The sequence below is a fragment of the Grosmannia clavigera genome (assembly GCF_000143105.1).
Source record: "Grosmannia clavigera kw1407 unplaced genomic scaffold GCSC_156, whole genome shotgun sequence".
Lineage (NCBI taxonomy): Eukaryota > Fungi > Ascomycota > Sordariomycetes > Ophiostomatales > Ophiostomataceae > Leptographium > Leptographium clavigerum.
The window spans coordinates 939331-956472 of NW_014040784.1; the positions used below are offsets into that span (position 1 = coordinate 939331).

Sequence of the window (17142 nt, forward strand, 5' to 3'; positions counted from 1 at the left end):
TAATGAAGCCATTGCCGGCTCATAAATCCAGTCCCTCACGTGTTAGCCGTTCCATACCCGACCTGGCCGGCTTGCCTCGGAACTGCGCTCTTCCCCTGCCATATAATCAAGCATTCCCTTCCCGTAGATGTGTTTGTCGACTGCACACGCTTTGGCTCTTCGACTTCGCTCTCCAAAAAACGCCCCATCAAAAGATCGCAAAAGTCTCGCCAGTATCGTCACAATGCCTGTGTCAGCTCGTCCGATATTTGCCAGGCGCCTGACCACGTCGGCTCAAGTCCATCCACGCTTCCTTCCATACATGCACGGCAGCAAGCCCCTACTCCGGGGCCCCCCAATGCGCCGGTGAGTTTAGCTGCACCCCCACGGTTGTAATATCAGAAACATAATTAAAGCGTCCGATGGCTGACATTCCATTCCCCCCCCCTGGACAGGTTGCCTGCTTATATGGCCGTTGCTTGTATTGGATATGCTGCTGTTAAATACGGTAACAAGGGGTCAGAAACTGCGGCGACCCAAGACACTCGTCTATCCGAAGATCGCGTCGCCCTCTTGGATGCGTATGGCGGTCGTGAAAGTCTCGAGGAGCTAGAAATGGCTTCTCGTATTTACAGCATGCAACAACAACAAGGCCGTAAATAGTCGTTGGGTACTGATGATTGATGACATGGGATTTGCTCCCTGTAACACACGGCGCACTGGTGGTTTGATTTGTATAGCATTCAAGCGTTTTGTCTCGTCGCATTTCCAAAGCCACGATTGACTGGATTAGTCTCAAATAAGCATAAATATTCCTTTTGTTTTGACGTATGTGAACCGATTTAAGGTACCCAATGAAGTCTGCTTTGAGTATTGGGGCGCCGGAATGTGTGGACAGCGACTGAGACAAGCTCTCGTAGCTTCGCATCGCAGACTTTATCAATGGCCGACGAAATCCGTAACCGGCATGTTGGCGCAGTGGTCTCAGCTGCCTAGATTTTGGCTCTGTCATCTTTCTCCTTCCTCAAAAGCAATGAAATGTTGTCACGAACCCTCTCTGCTAGTTTCACGGCATCTTGCTCGTCCAAATCCGTTCGCTGGCCACGCCCAAACATCGTAAATTTCTCGGCCCATCGTCCTTGTCTGCGAATATCTGGCCGAGGAATGATATGGAAGTGCGTATGCGGCACAACTTGTGCAGCAGCCGCTCCATTGTTCTGTACTATGTTCCAGTCATGCACGCCTGTGGCATGCACAAGCGCTGCAGAGAGAACACGAAGCCAACATCCCAGCGCACTAGCCTCCGTCTCACTAACTGCCGACATCTTCTCTCGGTGTTGTCTTGGACAGAGAAGCAAATGACCTTCTGCCAGAGGTGCGATGTCGAGAAAGGCTACCACAAGCGGCGTTGAGAGCACTACAAATGTCTCAGTGTGTGGGTGGGTTCGTGTCGAGTCTAGTGCTGAATGCGATGCAGGAGGTGGCTGCAGAGGATCGAACGGCGGGAAGCACCGTGCTATGTTGCAGAAAGGACAACCATCTCCACCTCCTGGCGGGGCTTCGGCGGACGGTTGGGCCATAATTTGATGAACTGAATTGCAAGAATTGACTATAGCTGTGACGAGCGTGGAAATCTGGCACGACGAAATCGGATTCTGCCTCCTCTATAAGACAGGCCTCACGTCAAGGCGGTGAGGAGATGTCGCAGGACACCAATAGCAATGAGAGTACTCCGTATCTGGCTACATTCCGCTTCGATAATCCATATGTGCGTCGAGATACCACTGTAAGGTTCACATGCCAGTATTGTAACCTTAAAACCTCTTGACTTCAAAGGTGGCTGACGAAAGACCCGTAGCATCATCGGTCGGAAAGACAAGAAAGAAAACCCCCGAATTGCGGAGCGTTTTACGAGTATATGCATGGATGGGACTCCTTAGAGACCAATCTAGGCTTAATTCAGTATAACCCTTGATGCAACCTATAGGTGCTCATTGTTCCGGGTTTGAGACTGGATGCCGAAATGGGACTTCGTAGGTTCATGGCTAGCACCGGAAGACTTATTGCTGACATCGATTCCTACGAACAACGACGTTCCAGATAAGTGTAGACCCGTCTTATATGATCCTACTTGCTGGTTTAACTGTGTTGATCTGATGACCTCTAGATCAGTCACGACAACAAAGTAGCAAGATACGTGTATAATAAATACCACGATCCCATACATCCAAACCCCCCCAATAACTAGAACTGCCATACAGTGGCAGGCAACATGCCATTGAAACCCCATCAAAGCGCTTCTCATCTACCGGCGATCTCTTCCTTCTCATCTTCCCAATCTCCAGCATCCTCCATGATCTCGTTTGCCTGCATCTCGGCGTCCCCCTCAAGACCCTCGCTGTCAAAACTCTCGTAACCATCGCTATCGTATGCGTCATCCACATCCATCTCACCATGTTCGTCACTCTCATTATCGCCGCTGCCGTCTTTATCGGCGTCCCTTGTTTTCCGCCCACCTCTTTCGTTTGTGGCGTTCGCTTTCTTTTTTTCGACATTGTCCTTCTGCTCCTTCTTCCTCGCTTCCTTCTCCCGCCTGCGCGTCTCCCAGCGGGCCTTCATATCCTTTATCTCCGTCTGCGACTTATGAATATGCTCATGCCACATAACTTGGCCCTGACACAACCCTTCTTCAACCTTGATGAGTCTCAGCCTCATGCGAGGACCAAGTTCAATCAGCTTCACAGCCCGTCGTTCCACATGATCATCAGCGACGTCTGCCCGACCGTCATCTGAATCATCTTGACCGTCTGACGTTGCTGTGGTTGCACGGGACTTCGTAGACGTCACCTTGCGGGCTGTCGTTTCTAACACCTCGACTTCGGCGTCGGTCTCCGCCTCACTGCCACTCGTGCCCCCGTCGGTCACATAACCCTCCCCGTTTTCACCACCCACCATGTAGTCAGAGATATCCTGCAGCTTTCCTAAATTGGGTAACCCGCCCTTTTTTGTCTTTTTTGAATAAAGAAGCTTTTCGGCAGCGTTCAGCCTCTTGAGAGCCTTTGAGATACCGGTTGCTTTCGTAGTGATCGCATAGTGACGAAAATTGAGAACAAACGAGTCGGGGTCGGAACTGTTTCTCTCTCGGTTGAGCAAAAGTACTCTCCGAATTGACGTAAGAGGGGTTGCTTGAGGATTGATGGGTGGAAATAGAGACTGAAAGCTGGTGGTGATTAGTGACTCGAGATGTTTTGGTATTTTGGCATTCGAATCTTCTGCAATACTAAAATTGTTCATAACCAGCTGATTTTTTTGTTAGTTCGATAATATAATGTAAAGACAAGAACAAGAGCAACCACAATGAGAGAGCTTCCATACCAACGGTGGATTGATGTACTCTTTGCCTCCACCTTTCGGGTGCTTTTGCGCCCTCTGAACATCTTTACTCAGCGAGTATTTCTCTACTCTGAAATGTAGTGTAGGGCCGCGCGGAGCAGAAGAAATGCGCAGATTGACATTGCCAGAGGTTGACCTTGAAAATAGAAGCAGCTGCGTGACGCCAAGAGGGCCGCACATAGTCACGTAGTCCCTTAAGCGATTGGCTCTTCTTTCTTTCAACCGGCTTGCAGTTCCAGGTTCCATAACCCTGCGAACATCCGAAGCCAACTGGCTCACGCTGGAGCCAACTTCGCCAGCTCCAATGCGGATGACCATGCTTTTGGGGTTACGAGCAGATGCAATCCCCGTGCTGGCCGGTATAGAGCCATTGTTTCCGCTTGTCGGAGCTGCATGTGTTCTCCTCTTACTGCGCCGTCTAGCCATTTTGAAGTTTGCCTGAAAGGTGGAAAACGCTGTGCTGTTTTCCAGAAGCAGATATATGATGGGGGATAATATGCAAGACAGAAAGAACGATACAAGAAACTTTTTTTTAACAATTCTTTATCTATAAGAAGGTTTTCCCATATCGAGCCTAGCTTGCTACGCGATAGTGCGATAAGCTAGATACGATAAAACTGCCTGCTATGTACTCCGTACATAGTCAACTTTATATCTGCTGTTCCTCAGTCAAAATCCTCGTCCAGTCAAATTTTCTCCATCGCTTCTGGAAATCTCCCAACCGCGCATCATCTCTAGTCCAACGGCCTTGCCGCCTGATGATGCTCGCATCGACATCTAGCATGCCTCCTATTATCTCTCTGGCAAAAAGGTCGCCCTTGGGCCAACGCCCTGCATCCTCCACGATATGCCCGAGGCCCCCGTCAACAGTGAACCAAACATGGAAATACGGCATCTCCTTTGCAATGCTCTTTCTGAAGGCTTGCTTTCCTAAGCCCTCGCGAGCTCGCTTCCCTGTGTCAATGAGCTTCTTGTGCTGGCTCCACTCTTCGTCGGCAGAAAGCATGGCATCCTTGAAGAATGCTGGCGCTGTGGCACCCAGGTCGTATGGGATAGGCACTGCAATCAAAGCTGCATGCATTCGGCGGTGAGGACTGGCTGCATTTTCGTAGAATACAATATCACGGCCCTGGTCGTGGTAGAGCCGCGTCAAAGACTTCATGAAGTTGCGAATCTCCTCCCACTCGTCGTTGTCACAGTCCAGGAGGTTGGTATGATGTTCGACTGGCACAATCACAGCTCCACCGTCCGCGCCAGTCAGCTCTGGTTCCGTTGGTAATGTAAGGAAGACACGTGTAGCGAGAGAAACAATCGGTGCAGTGGGAAGGTTTTGTGGTGGGCGGCGGTCTTCGTGGTGGCACAATGGACACGAGTCCAAAATTTTGTTCATTTTTGTGAAATCATTCACGGCAATGTTTTTCAAGGTTGCCTCCGATTTGTGTGTCCGACTGGCAAGCTTTTCAGCATTATCGTCCATATATTCGAGGTCATTTTTAAACTTGGCGTCCTTCGTAATGCGCTCAGCAAGCCTGAGGCCTTCCCCACCTGCCGCTCCACGCGTGCGGCGCTCCTCACGCATCATGTCGTCGATGCTCATGTCGTCGTTTGCCACAACCTGGCCTCGTTCTCTTCCCCTCCTCGTTTCTACCGCCTTGACTTCGTTCCGTGTACTGGCTAGCATACGGTTGTATGCCGGGTCTATAACAACGGCATGCTCGACCCCATTCTTATTAGCTGCAGATGATGTCGCCATAGCTTGATTGAACTCCGTTTCAAGTCTTTCAACATTTGGTGAGTTTTTCAATTTCGCCTTCATTAGTTGCGCACGCAGCCGGTTGAGAGTTGTCTGGTCCACAATTTCGGGTGGACGCTGGACTTCCACCTCATCAGGTCGACGCGGTGACGGCGATCTGCCGGCGTTTTCGTCTCTGATCGTAGGCTTCGGGCTCCGTTCCATCCTCTCTTGGTATAAATCTCCGGTCGGCTTCTCCTTGACAACGTATCCCTTTCCATAAAGCCTCCTTCTCTCCAGTTCTTTCTCTTCTTCTCGAGCCTCATCGAACTCCCGTAAGCTGCCGTACCGTTCGATAGCCACTTCGTCAACTGGCCGATCACTTTGCCCGGCCACTGTGTAAACCGCACGAAGTTTCGTCATTCTCCACTGGGAAGCTTCGTCCCCGAAACAGTAGCTTTCTGCACTATTTGCTGGCGTCCGAAGCTCGTCGATCACTTTGCCGTCATTGAGTTGTTGCAGGGTCTCTTTGTTTAGCTCCCTTTCAGAGACCTGATACTGGGCGTCCTTCTTTTGGGACGGGAGTTGCTCCTTTGTCCGGCGGTGAATATAGTCGATTCTGAGCGCGGAAGGATTCGACATCCAATCGTCTCTTTCAAACGTTCGAGTGTCCTGATCCTTCTTCCGAGATGGAAGCTCTTCGTTCTCGATATGCTTTGACGCGTAAGCGATGTCATCGGTCGCGTTCAGAGGGTTCGACTGTCGCTGGCGTTTTCTTCCATGGCTACCATCATCTTCAGAGTCAGACTCGCGAGAGCTTCCATGTCGGTGCCGATGTCGGTGCTTATGCCTATCTGAGACTCTACTACTGCTGTGTCTGCTAGTATGTTCATGTTTGCGGTGGTGTTCTCGGTGATGATGTCGATGGGATCTTTCTTTGCTTCGGGACCCTGACGTCTCCCTTTCAGCCTTTTCCCGGGCCAGCTCCCTTTCAAACTCTGCAAGTCCATCCATTGTGGCGGCTGGCTGCAAAATGACCGATTTGTATGAAATAAGGTGTGCTCATTTCGACTGCCCTTTTTTGTTCGTTGTCACGTCACGTGCTTCGGTATCCGCTCTCGAAAGACAACTGAATACCGACACAGCATCCGCCGTCGGAAAAGTAAGTCGCGAGCGAACGAGTGTAATAGGCAACTAGTTAAACACATGCTACTTTGCACACTTTGCAATATTATCTGAACTTAACTTGTTAATGTGCTTATTGAGACTTTAGAGACAAGGCTGCGAATGAAAAGCACCAGCAACCAAATTAGGTTGTGTAGCATTGACGCTTTTATCTCAATGTTTGTAAGCAATGGACCCCTGTCGCTTGGACTTTAATTGCTCCATCAGGCACCCCAGGTTCAATACAGGCTTAAACGGAGTGAAGTCGGTAACCCCTCAATGGCGAAATGGCCGGCCCCGCCGTCGGACTGTGATTAGTGAGAGATAAATTTTAATAATCGGCTAATAGTAATGCTGATGGTAGTCGTCATCGCTTCGTTGCTCTAACAAACCGTTTTAAGGACTCAAGTATCGACTTTGCAGCATTACCATTAATCGGCATCTCCTATCTCATTGCGTTACATATCAAAAGCAATGACGTTTGATAGCGGATCACAGCAGTCTGTACTGCAACACCACCTGTCACAAGAGTCAGTGGACCAGTCAGCAGCACACGGCGGCGATGCCTTTCTCCCTGAAACATACCACTTTCCGACGCATCAGTTGCGAGCTTTGCAGGACTCAAAGAAGAAGCCTCTGGTACTAGTTGTTTGTGGTTCTTTTAGGTACGCCAATCCTGTGCATTTTTCGATTAGCTGGGATAGATCGAGGCATATACTGACATTCGGCCTCTGCAGTCCCATTACCATTATGCGTAAGAGCGGCTCTTTTTCTTGGGGGATTGACTCATTGTGAGGTTTTGTGGAACGGCTTCTGACATCGTCTGGATAGATCTCCGCATGTGCGAGATGGCCTTTGACTGGGTGCGCATGGTGGAGGACGCCTATGAGGTGGTAGGCATGTACTTGTCCCCTGTGTCCGGTAAGCTTTTTGGAATTAATCCCTTGCTCGTATATCGGTGCGAATAGCCCCTTTTGTTAGTATAACGCTTACCATGTTTTTACCAGATGCCTATAAGAAAGCAAACCTCGCGGAGGCAAAGCATAGGTGGGATACTCTCTCCTTTATTGAGACGGGGTAAAAATTTCTTTGCTGACGGTATATCAGAGTTCGCATGTGTGAGTTGGCTGTGGAAGACTCTACAAACTGCGTTATGGTAGACCAGTGGGAAGCCACCCAACCCCGATATGTGCCTACAGCTCAGGTTCTCGATCATTTCCGCTCGGAAATCAACGAGGTCTTAGGCGGCATCACAGATGCAGAAGGCCAGTCGAAGAAGGCCGCACGCGTGGCCCTTTTATGTGGTGCCGACCTAATGCAGTCGATGAGTACACCGGGTCTGTGGAGCCCTAATGATCTAGACCGCATATTAGGCGAAGGTGGTCTGTATGTTGTAGAGCGGCATGGCACCGATCTGGAGGAGGCTAAGGAAGCGCTCAGCAGGTGGACAGACAATATCTCTGTGATCCCACAGGGTGTGCCAATAGATTTGTCATCCACCAAAGTGCGCCTGTTTTTGCACAAACAGATGAGCGTACGCTACTTCGTACCAAATCCAGTGAGTCAAATCAGAGAGCTTTTATATTTCTACTCTGCAGAACACTAACAAACTTAGGTTATACAGTATATCACTGACAACGGGCTCTATGGAACGAGTAAAACAGAGCTGGCTAATGAGGCGCATCCGGATGCTGGAAGAACTGCTGGTGGCGCCAATCTATTCAAACGCGCCTGAGCTGAAGCGATCAAACATCGCTTTATTCGGCGAGTGGATGTATGAGATACCTGTCGGGATACTCTTCTTTACGAAAGCATACTTGCGGTCGCATATTTTCAGCGTTAATGGGGGGTTTAGGGGTGAACTGGATACCTTTATGTGTTGCTTTTTGGCTTTGTCTTTTGGAAACTCGTCGTATATTCTTGGGCGACAAGCATACATAGCATTGTCGTATCCTCATAACTTACTTATACGAAATTGATGCAATCAAGTCTATCCTCCAAGTTGATATGAAAAAGGTATCTACATCGTTATGTGCGATGATACGGGGCGCGTCCGGTCAGCTGCCAGCTAGCCCATCACGTGACACATGACATTGCTAACAAAATATTCTCACCTCTGAAGAAGACATTCGTATAAATCGAATTTACAACAAACTCATTCGCGAATTTTTCTTAAAGCAATACAGAAGACTCTTCTGTAGCCATGGAATCATCTACTCCGCCGAAACAGCCCGTTTCCATTGTCTGCGTTGGAATGGCAGGTGGGTTGAGCTCCTCAAGACAGACGAGGGTGGTCTGTAGCCAGACCCCTGCCCAAGTTATAGCATGCCTGACAAGACGATGTACATAGGCTCTGGAAAGACAACATTTATGCAACGCGCGAACGCATATCTACACAGCCAGAAGGAACCTCCATATGTGATCAACCTCGATCCTGCCGTTCTGAACGTGCCGTTCGATAGTAATATCGACATCCGTGACAGCGTCAACTATAAAGAGGTCATGAAGCAGTATAATCTAGGGCCAAACGGAGGCATTCTGACGGCTTTGAATCTGTTTTCTACAAAAATCGACCAGATTCTCAATCTGCTTGAGAAGCGCGCATCGCCTGATGCATCCGAGCCAGGAAAGCAGCCCATAAAGCACATATTGGTCGACACACCCGGACAGATCGAGGCATTTGTGTGGTCTGCCTCTGGAACAATTCTGCTTGAATCACTTGCCTCCTCTTTCCCGACAGTCATCGCATACATAATCGACACACCACGTACAGCCAGCACCAGCACTTTTATGAGCAATATGCTGTATGCGTGCAGCATCCTTTACAAGACGAAACTCCCTATGATATTAGTGTTCAATAAGACAGACGTCAAAGATGCTGGTTTTGCTAAAGAATGGATGACGGACTACGATTCGTTCCAGGCTGCACTGCGTGAGGAAGAGGACAGAAACGCATTTGGTGGCGGGGAGGGTGGCGATAGCATGGGCGGCAGTGGATACATGGGCAGTTTGCTGAACAGCATGAGCATGATGCTAGAAGAGTTTTATGCCCACCTCAGTGTTGTCGGAGTGAGCTCGATGACGGGGCATGGAGTGGAGGAGTTCTTCCAGGCCGTTGAGGAGAAGGCAGATGAATTCAAGAGGGACTACCAGCCCGAGCTGGAGCGACGTAGGCGGGAGAGAGATGGCCTGAAAAAGGCGGCACGCCAGAAGGAGTTGGACAAAATGATGAAGGGACTGAACGTCAAGTCGGATGAGGATGGTTTGCGAAACAGCAGGACCGAGAACGGCGACGACGACGACGGCGGTGCGGGTAGCCTCGGGAGCGACAATGACGGAGAGGAGTCGGATGATGACGATGCTGATCCCGACGAGGAATATGACCGAGAGGGGCTCCAGTCGAGGTATGAAGCAACTTTTTCGGAGCAGAATGACCTGACTGCGGACAACGCCAGCTTCGCCAAGTATCTGCATTCGCAAAGGTAGCATACAGATAGATACATCATAACATAAGGCGGTTATCGTGGTTTCACGACCCAAGCATGGTATACCCAGTGTAGTATTTGAAATACAGCAAATTTGGACACCAGACTCTCTAGGTTTGAATGCTTTCAACTCCATGACCAACGGGAAATTTCAAACACAAATACGAGTCGTACACGGCGCAGCTTGGGGTTCTAGCCGAACATTGCTATCTTGCCTCGAACTGGACCATCCTGTAATACCACATGGGCGTCATCAGCATGCATAGTGCGCTGCCTGCGTCACATCTAGCTTGCGTACCTCTTAGTGCGCTGCTTGTAGAGCACGCGTCCTCCACACTCCTTGCATCGTACTGGGTCCGTGTGCCGCAGTGTGTTCTTGATGCCGCAGTCTGCACAGAGGTAGTTCATTTGAGCACCTTCTGAGTTGGAGTCTTGACCGTAAGCCTTGGGCGCGGAAAAAGACTGGTTTTGGGTGGATGACGTGGGCACCACGTATTGCTCGCGTGAAGCCATCGTTTTCTGGGCGTCTTCGCTGTTGTGCGTTCTTGATGGTGACCGTTATTTACTCAATGGAGGCGGTCGCGGTCAGGCGCTGTCACGACAGAGTAAGAGAGGTATTGAGCGGCGAACTTCGAAAATTTGTATTGTCGCGATATGGCCGGTGGGCCCTGTTTTGTTCGGGTTTACTCCGTACACCGCCTTTATTTAGCGTACAATCACGGGATCACTCTCACCGCCTCTGTCCTACGAGCGTTTAGAACATGGAATTTCACCTCTCTTCTTTCGTTTGTTCATGTTCGATTCCTCCTTTCGTCTATCAGTTATAATGTGAAATCAGATGGAAAAATACAGTCCAATACATTACGTCTCTATACGGGGCTGCCCTAGTTGGGGCACGATGTTGCAGTCCTCATCCGTATCAAACTTCTCATATCGCGCCAGAAACTGTCCGCCGCACCACGTCTCGGCGCGGCGCAACGTCCCTGGGGCAACGGTTGGTCCTGAGGCCCCCAAAAGTCCTCGGCCATCTCCAGCTTCCGGTAGCGCTTCTGTCCAGTGGCCGGATTGCACAGCCTTCAAGTGGGCGCCCTATAGGGGGCCGCGGTCGATCGGAGTCCCGCGGCTGCTGGCCTCATTGTGTTCTGTGCACCGAGTAGGACGGTGGCCACGTAAACGCCGCCGGCACCTCCATTTTTGGTTTTTTCTTCATCTTTGGTGGCGCTTCAGCCTGCGGCACAAAGTACAACTTGCGCAGGCCGACTAAGTTGGGCATATGCATGTCGCCGGTATTGGCAGTGTTCGTGAGCAGGCTGTCCGGCAGGCCTGTGTACAGCAGCACGCGCATGACGCGTAGGGTGTGCTTGTTCTGGGCGATGTACAGGTGCTACAGCGTCCAGGACAGGGTTCTTGGCAGCTGCGAGAGGCAGAGGCGGACACCGGGCGAGAGGAACATGTCAAGGTCGATGGCGAGGCGGTACGTCGACAGCTGCATGCGCAGGCCCAATCTGGCAGTCGTGTCGCCGTCAGTGTCGGGCTGGCACACCGTTTAGCTGTGCAGGGCCGCAAGGTGCAGGTAGTGGCCGCAGTTGGAGAAACTGGCCTGCACGGAGATCTCACAATTGACCGGGCATTGGAGCCGAGGATGCGCAAGAAGTAGGTCTTGTGGGTGTAGTGCACAAATAGGATCTCGTTGCCGCATAGCGGCCACACCAGCAGCGGACGAGCCGGGTGGAAGCCGTCAAGCGATGTCCTGCGAGTGGCTCCAAAAGACATATTGGCTTTAATGACAGCGGCTAGGTCAACACGGGGCAAGTCCAGAGAAGAAGGCCTCGGGAAAAAACAAAGGGATATCCAAAACATGCCACTGACCGGCCGGCAGATCGACTCTGTCCAGCAGCTTCCATACCTCCTCAAGGAGCAGCGGCCGCTTGGCATAGATGAGGCAAGAGAAGGCCTTATTGTAGTGTGAGCAGTCAGCCTAAAACCAGGGAGCCGTGCTGGTCTTGAGGCTGCGGAAAGCAGCATGGCAATGGTCTGGTTTTTGGACGCGGCTGTTAGCTGGATCTGCTCGGCCCCGGCCAGCAGTCACGCACCTTGCGGTGGTCCTGCGAGCTGCACTGCAGCTTGAGGCTCGAGCCGGACTGTCGTGCCGCCTCAGATCAAAAACAACGACGTCGCTGGCCGCTTGCCACCGCTCGCTGCTGGCATATTTCTCGTCGAAGCTGAAGTACTGCACTGCCACCGCCGCCGCCTGGTGCTGCTCTCCCCGATTTTCCCCCTGTTCTCTCAGCATCCGCGTTGCGTTTGCGCAGGCCGGTAGCTTACCCACGCCATTCCGGCGTGCAGCCAGAACACGTTTGACCCCGAGCCCGGGTCCCGCCAGCGTTGGACGTGCGGGTCGTGCGGCGGCCAAGTTCCCGTTTCGGCCAGCAGTGCGTTCTCATGCTAGTACTAGCACTGGTTGTTTCTCTCGTTCAGCTCCACGCCTCCCATGGTCCAGTGGCACACCTCTCATTTTCCTGCTTTCGATGCACTGCTTAGTCCGCAATACCCCTAGAGACCGCCTCGTCAAACATATGCTAGCTTTCACGCTCCTCCTTCTGGTCGGCCAAATCTGTGCAAGGACCAGGCCGGTCTTGCATTGCTCTGTTACCGCGTCCCCATACTCTCTTTGGCGGATGTGCTCTCTCACAATTGAAACCGGCTTGGCAATACAAATAGAACCTCATCGAGCTTGGACATGGCGAACGAATATATCAAGGCTGCTGCCAGCACAGGCCCGAACGCTTTTCACTGCGTCTAAACTCGCACCGAGACCGGATTACGACCAGGTACGCTTGCTTCAGAAGCTGCTGTATGTCCGTCGACGACATAAAGAGCTGTTCGTATTTCTTCATCCGCCACGGCTTTCGGCCCAGGCGCTTGACAGCTCTCCAGTCTTGTTCATCAGGATGGATTATCGGCGGAAGCACTGCTCTGCCAGGGAGGTATAATCAGCGTTTACATGTCCAACGATGCTATGCATATCATCAAAATACCTTGCGTCCAGAGCAAAACGACCGGCCGAGACCAGATGTACTCTGTGCTATTTGTCATTTCCCCTATCAGACCGATCCTTCGGTTGCATTGCAGCTTTTCATAGTACACTCAGGTTGTGTGAATCACGCGTCTTATACAGAGCACAATGGGGAAGTCAGCTTAATCCCGTGGATTCTCATAATTAAACACGTGGTCAGAGCCACTGAGGTGGACATCAAGTCACTGAAGCTGGCCGAAGTACTGCTGGGGATGTTTGGTGGCATCGAGGACATCTGGCTGACCAAAGCCCACAGAGAGTGAGCGAGTGCAGGACAGGCAGATGGTAGAGCTCATAACTAACCAGAAATTTAGACAGCAACTCGCTTTTCCACGCCTACGAACAGCTCGGCCAGCGGCTCCAGGATCCAAGAGGTCAAGGCCACGCCCGACAAGGACTTTATTGAAATTGTTAGAACGGCCCGATAATTTGTGGGGGAAGAATTCGGCGGCACGCTCCTTGAGTTCTAGTCACTGCTCGCACACGGCATCATCAAGTGTGGCCTCCTTCAAGCCCTCATCCAGACCTGGGACGAGGTCTTCATGAGCCACAGGCGCTGCAATTCAGCGGGCGCAAATACCACGAGACTTTAAGAGGCGACTTCTTCATTGTCACCAGCAATACGATCTCGCACGACGGCGTTGACTTCTGCTGAACCAAGTTGAACGTCTGCATCCCCGAATTTGACGGCACCAAAAAAAATCGTCAACCCAGCCGTGTTTCCCCTATCCAGACACATCTTTGTCAGCCTTATAAATCAGCCCATGTACCGCGAGTACCATATCGTCACAGGCTGCCAGCCCTCCCCAAAACTTTCGCAGCCCGTCGAGGAGCGCTTTTTCACCTCTGGCCGCATCATATTCGACTCAGCACCTGCTGCTCCCAGAGCCTTAACGGCACGTTCATGCTCCTACCCTAGGTGCCTTCCACCCTCTTCACCATGCTTCTCACCGACGACGGCTTATCTTCTGCAACTACCGTGCCCTCAGCTTCTCCTTTGCCGCCTAGAAACAATAGGACTGTCTTCGCCGTCTCTGCCATAGCCGAAGTCACCTAGCACCACTACGCCTTCAACCACCTCATACAAGACGAAAAGAGTTGCCACCTATCGTTCTATCTCGTTACAGTATTGACGGCGCCATAGCAGAAGTCGTCGCCGGCAAGAGCAAGGGGCTCGTCAGTCTGTCAAGCAGCAATTCTAGTGTTGGCAAGACGCTAACCGTTAAGGCTACAGCCGAGCTCTTTATCCGTCCGCTATACACCGTTTCGGCCGGCGAGCTGAAACCGTCAACGAGCGCCTCGGCACAGTGCTATATATTACCCGGCACTGGCGTTGCGTCTTGCTAATCGAATAATCCGACGTCTTCCTTTACGAGCGCAGCTAAAACCGGCCAGAACGCAATACTGTTATAGTCTTTACGCAAGCTTTAGTAAGATATATCTAGGCCTACCTTTTTCCATTTACAACCGTCTATCTTGCCGGCCAACGGCACTTAAAGGGTATTTCCCACACACACCCTATGCACCGGTTCGGCGACCCACTGCTTACTAAGCTCCTAACTTAACGAACTACCATAACACGTGCATAAGTCTTAAAAACTTATTAACTTTATTTAATAGTAAAGTAAGAAATATTTAAAATTTATAAAAGAGACGTCTTAGTAGTAGACTACCTTTATTGGTTAGTTAATAATAGTCTTATAATTAGTAAGTAATAAATAGCTATTACTACTTTTATTTTACTTTTACTATTAGTTAAAACCTTAACTTTATACTACTATTTTTAGTTAGCGTATACTACACCCTTATACAACTATTATCTAAGGCTAGCCTTCTTATAACACCTTTATTAGCAGCAAATTTAGTATTTTTTTAACTAGGATCTAAGCGTTACACCTTTTAAAAAGCGCCTTTATAGGACAGTCTTTGTATCTAGCTAGATCCGTATAAGGGTTAGTGTGCAATGTGTAATTTTAAAGGCTTTAAACGTGTTTGTACTTGTGTATTAAAACTTTAACTTAACGAACTATAGTAGACTAGTAGGCGACGGCCTGCTAGCTAATTTATACGTGACTAGAAAATGCAGTGTAGCGCAACCTTAGTAGGGCATAGCATAGCTAAGTGGCTGTGCCGGTCCTGTGCAACGTGTTAAGATAATTCGCTAAGTCTGCCGCTTAGTAAGCGACGGGTTGCCGAACCGGTGCGTAGGGACGCGTGTGTAGAATACCCTTATACTATTATCCCCTCCCTCCCTAAGTAACAACCTTGTTAGCCTAGAGGTGCATACGCGGCAGCCACTTGCTTATTAAAAAACCTTTTTATATAGAGTTAGGAAAAAGAGTTAAGTGCTTTAAGTTATTAGCGGTTGCTAAGCGGTTGCAGACCGCTTGCTTGTGTAACTATATTTAAGTATATAAAAGCGTATACGTACTACTTAGTTTATAGCGGTAGTAAACGCTAGATCCTACTTAATATAAGGGTTATCTTATGCGTAAGAGCTTTTTAAGAGGCGTGCGGCTTAAATCCTAGTTAAGGAACGCTTAGGTTGCTACTAATAGGTGTTGTAAGAAAGCTAGCCTTAAATACTAGGTATATAAGGCTATAGTATATGCTAACTAAAAATAGTAGCGTAAAGCTTAAGACTTTTAATTACTAGCAAGGTAAGATAAAGGCATTAGCAGCTATTTATTGCTTATTAATTATAGAACTATTGCTAACTAGATAGTAAAGGTAGTCTACTATTAAGACGTCTTTTTATTTAATTTTAAACGTTTCTTACTTTATTATTAAAGTAAGGTTAAGTAAGTTTTTAAGACGCATTTAAACGTTTAATAATATAGCTTTATTAAAGAACCTAGCGCGCTATATTAGCTATATAGCTAATAATATATTATACTTACTAGTAAGTACGTTAACTTATATACGCTAGTAGCTAATTGCTAACTAATAGTTCTTTAATAAAATTAAAGGCTTAGCTTAATATATTTAGGAGTTTTTATCTAGTATAAATAAGTTGCTACTTTAATAAATAATAGTTAATAATATTATTGTAACGCTAAGTAATTATATAGTAATTACCTAAAAGTTAATAGCTTTAATAGTAGTAACTAAGAAACTTAACCATGCCTTATAAACAAATAAGTTAAAGCCTTTAGTAACTAACTAGCGCTTTTAGTATAAATGTTTTAAGATAGTATAATAGGCTATATTACGCCTTAATATCTTTTACTAGTACTAGCAAAGGTAGCCTAGCTTTTACTACTAACGTTCCTAGACATAGGTATACTATTATAAGCGTAGACTTAAGTTGCTACTACTTTTAAAGTAATAGTAAGTTTTTTAATTCTTATTATTAAGTTATTACTAATTTATTACTTAAGCAAATCTTTATTCTATTATACTTAGCCTAGCCTAGCGCGCTATAGCTATTTAAGCTAGCTATAATAGTATGCTTTACTATACTATAAGAGTAAAGAGGCTACTTAAGTAAATTTTATAGACTATAGCAGCCTTAGTTAAGCTAGCTTAAACTAACTAAGTAGTAGTCTTTCTTTAGCCGCTACCTTTAATAGCGCTTAGTAAGTAATAGTCTTATACTAAGTTACTAACTTTAGCTAAGCGCTAGCATAGCGCTAAAACTATTCTTAGTACTATAGCTAGTAGTAGTAGTATAGTAGTATTTAATAAGAGTACGCTAGTAAGCACCTAGTTAGTAACTAGTAGTAGCTATATACTAGCTAGTAAAAGCTTGCTTAGTAGTAAGAAAGAAAATAAAAAAGATAGTATTAAAAAGAAAGATAAAAGAGTAAAGAAAACGTTTATAAAGAAGAATAGTAATAAGTAGCTAGTAGCTAAGTAATAGCTTACTAATAGTATATTTTAAGTTTATAGCTTTAAAGAATGCCTTTAAAGCTAGAATAAATAGTTTATAGTGTATAATTATATAAAAATAGTAAAAGTAGTTAATTAATAATTAGCTTATATATAGCTAGCTATTACTTTATAGTCTTTTTCTTTTTTATAAGTATATTTTATAGTCTTTTAGTAAGACTATAACTTATAGCTAGTATACGCTAAATACTTTTCTAGTTCTTAAGTATTATACTTAGCTAGCTAGCTTTTTTTATTTTACTAGAAACTAAGTTTATAACCTTTTACTAAGGTAAGTAATAATATTTTTGTAAGGGGGTAGTGTGCAATGCGTGGTCACAAAGGCTTAACCGGTTTGTACTATTGTATTAAGACTTCAACTTAACAAACTATAAGAGACTAGTAGGCGAAGGCCTGCCAGCTAATATATACGTAACTAGAAG

The 17142-nt window shown here is 47.9% G+C and overlaps 8 protein-coding genes across 8 annotated transcripts; 4 read left to right on the forward strand and 4 right to left on the reverse strand.

Annotated features, from left to right (window-relative positions):
- Positions 1-223: 223 nt before the first annotated feature.
- CMQ_2310 (uncharacterized protein) lies at positions 224-642 on the forward strand (the record flags this gene model as incomplete). The annotated part of the gene is made up of 2 exons (XM_014316268.1): positions 224-345; positions 435-642. 2 exons carry the CDS (start codon positions 224-226, stop codon positions 640-642), a joined length of 330 nt encoding a protein of 109 aa, XP_014171743.1.
- A 1638-nt stretch (positions 643-2280) lies between these two features.
- Positions 2281-3798, reverse strand: CMQ_2182 (ribosome biogenesis protein; the record flags this gene model as incomplete). Its single annotated transcript, XM_014316140.1, has 2 exons — positions 2281-3279; positions 3355-3798. The coding sequence occupies 2 exons, from the start codon at positions 3796-3798 to the stop codon at positions 2281-2283; spliced, it is 1443 nt and encodes a 480-aa protein (XP_014171615.1).
- A 223-nt stretch (positions 3799-4021) lies between these two features.
- On the reverse strand, positions 4022-5746 carry CMQ_2432 (cell cycle control protein; the record flags this gene model as incomplete). Its single annotated transcript, XM_014316390.1, has 1 exon — positions 4022-5746. The coding sequence occupies one exon, from the start codon at positions 5744-5746 to the stop codon at positions 4022-4024; it is 1725 nt and encodes a 574-aa protein (XP_014171865.1).
- A 996-nt stretch (positions 5747-6742) lies between these two features.
- CMQ_2384 (uncharacterized protein) lies at positions 6743-9754 on the forward strand (the record flags this gene model as incomplete). Its single annotated transcript, XM_014316342.1, has 7 exons — positions 6743-6933; positions 7006-7022; positions 7100-7189; positions 7468-7826; positions 7933-8042; positions 8447-8529; positions 8619-9754. 7 exons carry the CDS (start codon positions 6743-6745, stop codon positions 9752-9754), a joined length of 1986 nt encoding a protein of 661 aa, XP_014171817.1.
- Positions 9755-9959: 205 nt separating this feature from the next.
- On the reverse strand, positions 9960-11098 carry CMQ_2140 (uncharacterized protein; the record flags this gene model as incomplete). The annotated part of the gene is made up of 3 exons (XM_014316098.1): positions 9960-9984; positions 10619-10842; positions 10904-11098. The coding sequence occupies 3 exons, from the start codon at positions 11096-11098 to the stop codon at positions 9960-9962; spliced, it is 444 nt and encodes a 147-aa protein (XP_014171573.1).
- A 39-nt stretch (positions 11099-11137) lies between these two features.
- On the reverse strand, positions 11138-12046 carry CMQ_2245 (uncharacterized protein; the record flags this gene model as incomplete). The annotated part of the gene is made up of 3 exons (XM_014316203.1): positions 11138-11287; positions 11371-11503; positions 11847-12046. 3 exons carry the CDS (start codon positions 12044-12046, stop codon positions 11138-11140), a joined length of 483 nt encoding a protein of 160 aa, XP_014171678.1.
- Positions 12047-12937: 891 nt separating this feature from the next.
- Positions 12938-13422, forward strand: CMQ_2445 (uncharacterized protein; the record flags this gene model as incomplete). Its single annotated transcript, XM_014316403.1, has 4 exons — positions 12938-12945; positions 12990-13088; positions 13176-13239; positions 13300-13422. The coding sequence occupies 4 exons, from the start codon at positions 12938-12940 to the stop codon at positions 13420-13422; spliced, it is 294 nt and encodes a 97-aa protein (XP_014171878.1).
- Positions 13423-13593: 171 nt separating this feature from the next.
- On the forward strand, positions 13594-14176 carry CMQ_2240 (uncharacterized protein; the record flags this gene model as incomplete). Its single annotated transcript, XM_014316198.1, has 2 exons — positions 13594-13748; positions 13957-14176. 2 exons carry the CDS (start codon positions 13594-13596, stop codon positions 14174-14176), a joined length of 375 nt encoding a protein of 124 aa, XP_014171673.1.
- Positions 14177-17142: the final 2966 nt, after the last annotated feature.